This window comes from Tupaia chinensis, unplaced genomic scaffold (assembly GCF_000334495.1).
Source record: "Tupaia chinensis unplaced genomic scaffold, TupChi_1.0 Scaffold000104_1, whole genome shotgun sequence".
Taxonomy (NCBI): Eukaryota; Metazoa; Chordata; class Mammalia; order Scandentia; family Tupaiidae; genus Tupaia; species Tupaia belangeri.
In genome coordinates, this window is record NW_006159568.1 from 1,961,228 (window position 1) to 1,970,136 (window position 8,909).

General features: G+C 56.0%; 1 protein-coding gene across 1 annotated transcript in view; it reads left to right on the top strand.

Annotated features, from left to right (window-relative positions):
• The window catches only part of SHB (SH2 domain containing adaptor protein B), a gene marked incomplete at its 5' end in the record, with an annotated part of 162,259 nt that overhangs the window by 124,007 nt on the left and 29,343 nt on the right, over positions 1-8,909 (top strand). The window contains 1 exon segment of the mRNA XM_014586009.2: positions 4,075-4,194. Coding sequence (XP_014441495.1) covers positions 4,075-4,194 — 120 coding nt within the window.

Below are 8,909 nucleotides of genomic sequence, written 5' to 3' on the forward strand. Positions count from 1 at the left end.
AATTGAGCCGCTCCTCCAAGGGCGGTGGGAGGTGGGGACTGAGGCACAGGTTGTATGGGTCACAGGATCAGTAGGACACACCTGCCTGGATGCCCATCCTACTTGCCCCCTGGAAGCAGGTCACCACCTCATCTTTCTCATTACCCTCAGCATATAAACTTGTCCAGGCCACAAACACTGTCAGAGTAAGTAAATAAACTTGCCCAGCAGCCCCCTCCAGCTACTGCCCCTGTTGAAAAAAGAAGCCCTGTGAGGGCAGGAACTTGCCAGGGTGGCCACCGTATCCCTACTGTGCATGACAGTACCTGGCACGTAGTAGGTGCTCACTGTAGAGCTACCGATGAACGAACTAAGCCTCAGATGTGCCAGCACCTGTCCTTTCCATAGCCCCGTTCTCCCTCAGCTGCCACCCCCCTTCCCTCTTTCTGCCTAGCTCCCCAGATGACCTCTGACCTCCATGGCAGTCAGCACAGCTCACCACTCCCTGCTCCTGGCTTTTCTCCGGCCTCCCTGGCACTCCTGTCTCCTCCACTGGGCCCTGACCTGTGCTTGATCTTAAGGTTAGACTTCCAGGATCCCAGTAACAATTCACAGTGGCAAAACCAACCCACACCTCTCCCCTTCCAGAACTCACGACTCCTACATCCAGCAGCCCTCTCAGTGTCTCTACTTGGCATGTTCAAAACTGGGTTCTTGGACTCCTCCTGGAAACTCACTCCCCCTCCAGCTTCAATATCTTCATAAACAGCATTGCCCCTATAAGTATGACTCTAGCCGCAAACCTGGAGTCATCTTGGTTCCTTTTTGCCTTTCATCAGCATCTGCTGATTACTGAGTTCTGCCAATTCTCCCTCCAAATCCACCCACTCCTCCCAGCTGTCCACTCCGAACCCCAGCTGTAGCCCCCCCCTAACCTCCCCACTGTTTCCCGAGAACTCTGGCTCCTCCTCAGGGCAACCTGGTAGATCTTCTACAAGGTAGATCTGGAGCAGGTAACATTTCTATAACTCGCATTCCCCTTCGTCTGCTTAGCATGAAATCAGACTTCTTCCCTTGGCCCACGAGGCTTCAGGGACCCCTGCCTCCTGCTCCATCCCCATCCTGCACCGCTGTCCCTGCTCACAGGGCTCGGGCCGTTCGTGCTGCCTTCCTGCTCTGCGGACTCCCCAAGCTTATTCCTACCTCGGGCCCTTTGCGCTTGCTGCTTTCTCTGCAGCAAAGAGGTTTCCTTTGACTCTTCACGTGACTGGCTCTTCTCAGGTCAACTGTCATCTCCTCAGGGGCCTCCCCTACATGCATTCCTCCTGCCTCCTCACTGCCTAATCACACCCAGTATCCCTGCCTAACACTTGTTGCTATCTGAAGTTATTTCCTGGATCTGTTTGTTGACTTTCCTTCTCTGTGCACCAGCCCCGTGAGATCAAGGATGTGGGGAGTAGTGAGTAAATATTGGAGGAGCTGATGCATTGGCTGGGATGAATGGGGCCGGCTGAGTCCCCCCCTTCCCCCCTGGTTCTGACCTGACTGGCCAGCTCCACCGGGCTCAGTGTGTCCCCACGCTGGCCTTCTGCCTCGATTCTCCTTTCAGTCCAGACAGGGCCTAATCAAGCCCAACAGTTGGCTCCCAGGCCCCACAGGACCACCCAAGCCCAGTCTGCGGTCTGGTCCGTAGCCTTTTGCCAACAGACTGGCCAGTGGCTAACTCCAGCTCCTCTGACCCAGTGCCCTTTGCCCTTTTCTCCTTTGATCCTCGACCCGAGCCCCCTGCCTTTCACTTGAGTGGACAGCTGGGGAAGGAACCAGCGCTCATCCTGTTTACTGCCCGGGATTACCCTGCACAAGGACCCAGAGGCCCCAGAGGCTCGTCTGCCACCGCCTCTTAGAGCCAGGCTTGGCTTCTCTGCCGGGGAGTGGCAGGTGCCGGGCAGCACTTCCCCGGGGACCACTTCCAGGCTCTCCTGTGAGGACAGCTCAGCTTCGATGGCTGGAACTTGTTTTCCTTAATGAAACAACATTTTCATCAGCTCATTGGGGGTGGTTACACAGGCAGACTCCCCGAGGAGAATCTTACCAGGTCTGTTCACTCTCCTTTCGAAGCCCAGCTCTGTCTTTGTCTAACAGCTTCTCTCCCTGACAGCCATGCATCCTTTCTGAAGCATAATGCGGGCCTTCCTGTCTCTGGAAATGCTTTAATCATGCCAACCCAGGCCTCCCCTCATGTCGCGTTCCTCTTTATTTGTCACTTTAGAAGTGAAGGCAAGGGACTGAAGTCCTACATAGTCAACCATGGTTTGATTCCCAGACCTGGTGGCTTGCTTTCTCACATTCCCTTTTTCTTGCTCTCTCTCTGTCCCTCTCTGGTCAAAATAAAAAAATAAATAAAGTTAAATAAAATAATTCTTTAACAACAAAAAAAGAGAAGGCAGGCCTACCGTCTGCACGCACCCCATGCCTCTTGCCTTGGCGGGTCTCCCTTCCAGATATCCAGCTCCGTGGCTACCTCCTGGACAGCCAGTGGCTCGGTCACTCTCCACTTGCCAGGGACATCTCACATCTACTGTCCAGTCCCTACTTCCTAGCACTAGTGCTTTCTTAGGTTGTAATTGTCCTGGCTGTGCTGCTTACTGTTGAGCGCTGCCTTGTGAACGGCAGGAAGTGCACAGTGGTGGGCGGTGCAGATTTTTCTCTGAGCAACATGTCAGTGACAGAACTCTCAGCACAGCTGCCCGCAGGGCACTGCGAGGCCAGCTCCAGGAGGCAGCTTCCGCGCCTGCGCCTGAAGGTTTAAAATACAGCCTGTGGACGGACAAGAGCCTGAAATCGTTGTGGAGGGGTGTTACTGTGGCCATCTGCAAGGCCGGTCTCTCTCAGCTGATGCTCATGGCTGCCGTTTGCTGAACTCACCCCACGCCAGGTTCTGCATGAGGCTTTCTCCAAGAGGGGCTGGTGCGATCCTAACCTGATAGAGAACCAAGGCTAGACTAGGGTCACCATGGTGGCACATGGCAGAGCCACAATTCCAGGCCTCGTCCGTGCCTCTGGATGAAGCGTGCTCGGCCCCTCCACTGCTGGCATCTCTGCTTCCCTTCCTGGCTCTGCATCTGCCTGCCTTCCACGACCCCTGCCCTTGGGGACCCTAATGGGAACAGGGGTCTGTTTTGGGTGTTTTGAGTAGATGCACTCGCTGGTAGGTACCATTTTTTCTTTACTGAAGTTTTACTTCTGCTCTTCCAGGAATAAAAACTGATGTTCCTTTGGTCTGGGGCTGGGGCCTCGGCCCTCTGCACCGCGTCTCTTCCCTTCACGTTCTGCTCATCTCTGGCATGTGTGGTACCCAGAAACAGCGATGCTGGGATCCCCACGTACCCAGCCTATGGCAGGGCTACCTAGCAGGATTATGGTCGGCCACCCACCCCAAATACTGTTGTCCTGAGGAACACGCCTCGTCAGCACCCTCCAGTGGCTCCTGTGTCACTCAAACAGGAAGGCCAAACCTGTCCTGCCTCAAGACCTCTTGGGCCTCACTGCCCACCCTCTCCGTGGCTGCCTTACCCCAGCCACGCAGGCTGCTGACTGTTTGCAGAACACCCTGCCTCAGGCCTTTTTGTTTTCTGCCCTCCCCTCTGCAGAAAGCTCCTTTCCAGCTACTGTCCTTCATGGCTTCCTCCCTTGTCCCCTGCGGGTCTGTGCTGAAATGCCACTTTCCGGAGGCTTCCCTGGCCTACCTGCCTAAAATAGCCCCCCTGCCAGCTCCTAGCCCCTGGCCCCGTGTCACTTCATCTCCACAGCACCCGTCACCACACACACACCCGGAGATTATCTGACTCCCTGCAGGACAGCGTAAGCTCCCCGAGGACGGAGACTGGGTTTTGTACACTGTTCCCTCCCCAGGCTCCAGCATGCAGCAGGCACCCAGCACTTGTCTACTGAATGGGTCAAGAGACACACGCCTGCCTTGTAACCGGGAGGCTCGACATGCTGGTGGCTGCCCTCCGAGGTCGCAGAGCCCCTTGGGCAGTCACTGTGGGATCTCTGTCCCCCCGGGGCTCTCATCACTCTCTTCCGTCTCCCCAGATGGTATCATGGAGCCATCAGCAGAGGAGATGCCGAGAACCTGCTCCGACTCTGTAAGGAGTGCAGCTACCTTGTCCGGAACAGCCAGACCAGCAAGCACGACTACTCCCTCTCCCTGAAGTGAGTACAGCCTCACGCTCCAACCCCCACCCCCCAGCCTTCCCTGGAGCCTCAGCCGAGCGTGGCCCGGCCACTGTGTCTGCGGCGGAAAGGCCTGCCAGTGTCCCCCTGGGAAACTTGCCAGTGCAAGTTATTTCAAGCCTCTGATTTTCAATTTGATCGTATTCCTCTGGGATATGGAAGAGTTTTATGTTTGCCATTGCTGCCTTCCCAGAAAAGGAGGGGCCTCTTCCTAGGATTTATATTAACTAACCAAGAATAGCTTTCACATCTGCTGTGAGCCAGGGGCTATACAGAGCTCTTGCCACATTCCTCTCAAACCTCACAGCCATCCCCAGAGCAAGAATGTATTGTCCCCAACTTACAGATGAGGAAACCGAGGCTCACGACGGGCGGGGCTGGTCCTCTTAGGACCAGGATTCAAGACCAGCTATTTTCAACCCTCCATGATGCTGCCGTGAAAATGACTAGGTTCTAGGCGGCTGCTTGGGCCAGGCTAGTTTTACGTGTCTCACAGAGATTGGGAGGAGTGCTGGGAAGAGCCAGGAGGAATCCCATGGGGAATATCACCTGTGACAGCTTTGTAGCCGTCATAAACGAGGCATCGCTGCCAGGATGGGCAGGCCGACGTAAGAAAAGGGCTTTTGTTTGGGTCCTCTGTCATTCAGTGTGACTGTTGGATGGGACCCAAGAGATGGACTAAAACTCATTTTACAGATAAAAGAACAGAGGCCCAGAGAGAGGAGGGCTTGCCACAGACTCATAAAGTATGAGTGACATAATTGGGGCATAAGCCCCAGCCCTTCAGCCAACGCAGACCCCCAGGAGCAGCAAAGCCCCCACCTGCCTTCCTCTCTGCCCCCTCACTATCATTAGAGGCCATGGCCTGGGAAGGAGGCCTGCTGGAGTGCAGCTGTGGGGAGAGCCCACGTGCATGCCAGTCTTGCAGCAAGGAGGGTGAGAATGGCCTATGCTGCTCAGGCCTGGCTCCACACGGTCTGCTGGGCTGTGTCCTGAGAGCGACAGCATGGGGAGGACACCGAGGCCCTGAGAGTCCACCCAGAGAAGGTGGGCTGTGCAGATATGTGGAGAGGACCATGCATTTCTCAAGGACTATTAGGGCAAAGGGGACAGATACAGTCAGGGAGAGTTACGGTTAGACAGTTCTCAGCTCTGTGAGACGAAAAGCTCTAGTAGAGGTGATCAAGAATTAGAGCTGGGACCAGCAGTTAGTGTAGTGGCTATGTCACTGGACTCCCACGTAGTCGACTGTGGTTCATGTCCCGGACCTGGTGGCTTAAACTCATACCGGGTGTGTGTGCATGTGTGCCCAAGATCCCAAGAGGAGAATGGAGGAGAAGGGATTGTGGCGTGGCCATCCCCCCTGGGGGGTGATTTCTCGCTTTCTATCTCTCCCGTCTCTCTCTCTCTTTCTGGTGAGTGCACGTGCCCTATAGCAAAAACCTCTCCAAAAAAAAAAAAAAAAGAATTAGAGCTATCCAAAGCTGCTTCATGGCAATGAATGAGCCTCTTGGCACTGGGGGTATACAAGCAGAGGCTAGAACACCCTGGCCAGGAAGGAGGTGGAGAATGTCTAGCCAGCTGGCAGGGCACTCAGGAAAAGCAGGAGCTTGTCTGTTCTCCAAGCTGTTGGCATCAGCATTTCAGACCTGGCTGCTTAAAGAATCGTGGGTCAGGGCAGCTGAGGGATTTTCAACATGCTACCCACAGCTGGGCCCGGAGGCTGGCCTAGGGGCGGCTGGAGCCAGAGGAGCCAGAATTGGACTCGGGTATTGTCAGGGAAATGTGCACACTGCTGGGTGTGCTGACGGGCCAGGGGACCTTGGCTGCCCACTGCTCCACGCAGCCCTGCTCCCCGCACTGCTTGGAGATCGCCCTGCAGTCCAGGTGTCCATGAACGATGCATCCTGATTTCCGCCTTCCCACATCAAGGGGATTGGGTCTTGAGAAATAAAGGAAGCAGGTGGCATCAGTAATGGGACTCACAAGTCATCAGCCTCCCCCACACATGCAGGCAGCCTGCTCGCCCCCGGGCTTCCTCAGTGTCCTAGAGACCCTCCAGACACAGGCTGTGTGTGGTTCTGTCTCCCTCAGGCTCAGAGCACCTGGAATCCCGATTGTCTGGGGCTGCCCCAGCAGGACTTCTGCAAGGTCTGATTAAATATACGGAGGAGGAATGTGTAGAGGAGGACTTCAGGCACCCAGCAGGGCTCCTGCAGAAGGACCAATTGAATGTATGGAGGAGGAGCATGTATAGGAGGACTCATGGTACCTCTGTCAAGCCTGTGTGTTCCTCCAGGACCGAGCCTGTAGCTGCTCGAGCTTCCTGCTCACTCCCTGGGACGTACTGAGCTCTTGAGTGGGCTTTGGAGGGGCTGGCTGGGCCCTGGGCCCCTATGATGATGCCACCCAGCCTTGCCTGCAAGGGAACAGCAGCACCCAGGGTGTGCCGAGGCTGAGGTTCTAACGAGGGGGCACGGAAGGAAGCTAGAACCAGGTGCAGCAGCAACGCCAATTTCATCCTGCAGAACCTGGCTCTCAGCCCGCTGTGTCACACACCCTCAGTTACAAAGACAGGCCCAGATGCCACCTCGAAATAGGCCTCAGAGGGCCAGGAGCAGTTTCTTTTTCATCCCTGGTTGTTACCAGCCCCTAGAGAGTAGCACCCCTCTTGAGGGATGGACACATCTGGTTCTGTTCTCAAAGCGCAGGCGTGCTATTCAGAGGACCCAGTTGCATGGACAGGCCTCATCCTGGCTGCCCACACACTGGCCTATGGCCTTGGCCAGTCATGCCACCTTCCTGCACCTCGGTATCCATCTGTGCACTGGGGATGACGAGCTGCTCACAGACGGAAAGCATGTCCACTGACCCAGCAGTGCCATGTGAATGTGATCATGTGCTGTTCCCACCCTGCCCCTGCTTCCTGGGGCCAGCCCTGTGGCTCAATTGAAGTCCATTTCTAAGAGTCGTAGAATGGGCCCATTTTCCATCCAGGACGGGCGTCCTCTCCTGCACTGCTCACGTGTGACCATGGGCAAGTTCCTTCTCCTCTCTAGGGCCCTGTCCACATACGCCCAGGGAGTAGTTGGACTTTGATGGTCCCTAAGGAGGCCTCTACCACCAATGTGAAGATATTTTGATGTGAAGTCACTTGTGACTCCCCAAGTGTTCCCATCTGTGGTCTCAGCCCCCACTTTGTCTTGGTGTGCCCCCGCCGATCTCCTGCACCCAGTGACCTGTGCCAGAACCCAGACGGGAGCACCCTGCCATGAGGCCCTGGGTTGTCTTTCTGCTCCACCTTGTGGGATCTAATCATTTGGAGGTGTAGGTTGGTGACTGATCTGTACCCGAGGGGCTGGAGTGGAGGGTGTGGTTTTGCGTGGTTGTATAGATCCATTAGGTCACCTCCCGTAAGTCCAGATGGGTGGTCTCACCTGGTCAGCCTTCCCTTGAAGAAGCTGAAAATCGGGAAGGTGGGCTGAGCCATCCTGTGGCTGGGACAGGCAATCCACTGTGGGAAGAGGTGGGCTTGCGTTCCAGAGCAGCCCCAGTTCCTCATGACCAGGCCAGCTGCTTGGAGCAGATGCCAGCCTTGCCAGCCATCATGTGAGGAGTGTGATATCAGACACTGCAGCCCGCCAGCATCCCCAGTGCATACGGGGTGCACATATGCACCGGAATTCCAGCTATGCTGATTCTCCACCTCTGGCCATCTTCGTGTGAGCCTTAAGTTCTTGGGTGAGAGTGTTCTAGTGTGGAGAATGCTCTGGGGAAGTCTGAAACGGCCTCCATCGCTTCCGTCCTGATATTTTTCAGTCCTCTGTACCAGGCACTGGGTTGGACATCAGGGAGCCAAGAAGAGAACAGCTAGGACCAGGCTCCAGGGGCTCCCAGTCTGGCCAGTGCAGCCTGCACAGAGGGCCTCGAGAGCCCAGGGCTGGCACATGGGTGGGCAGTCCTTGCACAGACAGTGAGGGGAAGATGAGAGGAGGAGGCTGTGCTTGAGCTTTAAAGAGAAAGCAGGTGTTCCCCAGGCAGAGATGGCTAGAAGGGCATCACAGATGGAGACAACAGCCGGGGCAAAGCCATGGAGATGCAGGAGAGCGTGGCAGGCCTGCCTCCCCGAGCAGCTGAGACACAGCACTCCAAGAGGGGGTGCTGTTGTGCAGGTGCCTCAGGCAGAGATGACCACCCACCTCCTCTGAGAGTAGAGGGTGCTGCATGACCTGCCAGGGGGCTACAGCAGAGCTGAGACTTCTTCCCCATGTCTGCTTACACTCACCACAAGGTCTTTGGAGGTCAAACCCGGAAGCAACCATAGCGGCATCTGGTCCCGTCCCTTTGTTTTATGGGTAAAATGAGACTAGGAAGGGATTCGCAGTTGACCTAAGACTACCCAGCGGGCAGCTGACCATACTGGTGGCAGAAGAGACTGCTTCCCATTGCAGAGACCAGACAGATCCCTGGACTGGCCCACGCTGCCACCCATCTGCCCCCTGCCCCAAGGCTTCCTGCACCATGGCGATCCAAGATGGCACCTGTACGCATACCCATCACATCTCAGAGTCCCTCCATGGCAGATACCCCACCTGGAAAGCCATCTGCAGAGATCCTGCCTAATAGCTTGTGAACGCTCCCTTCTGTCCCCCCCCCCCCCGGAGAGCCCCCCCAACCCCTCCCCGCACGACACG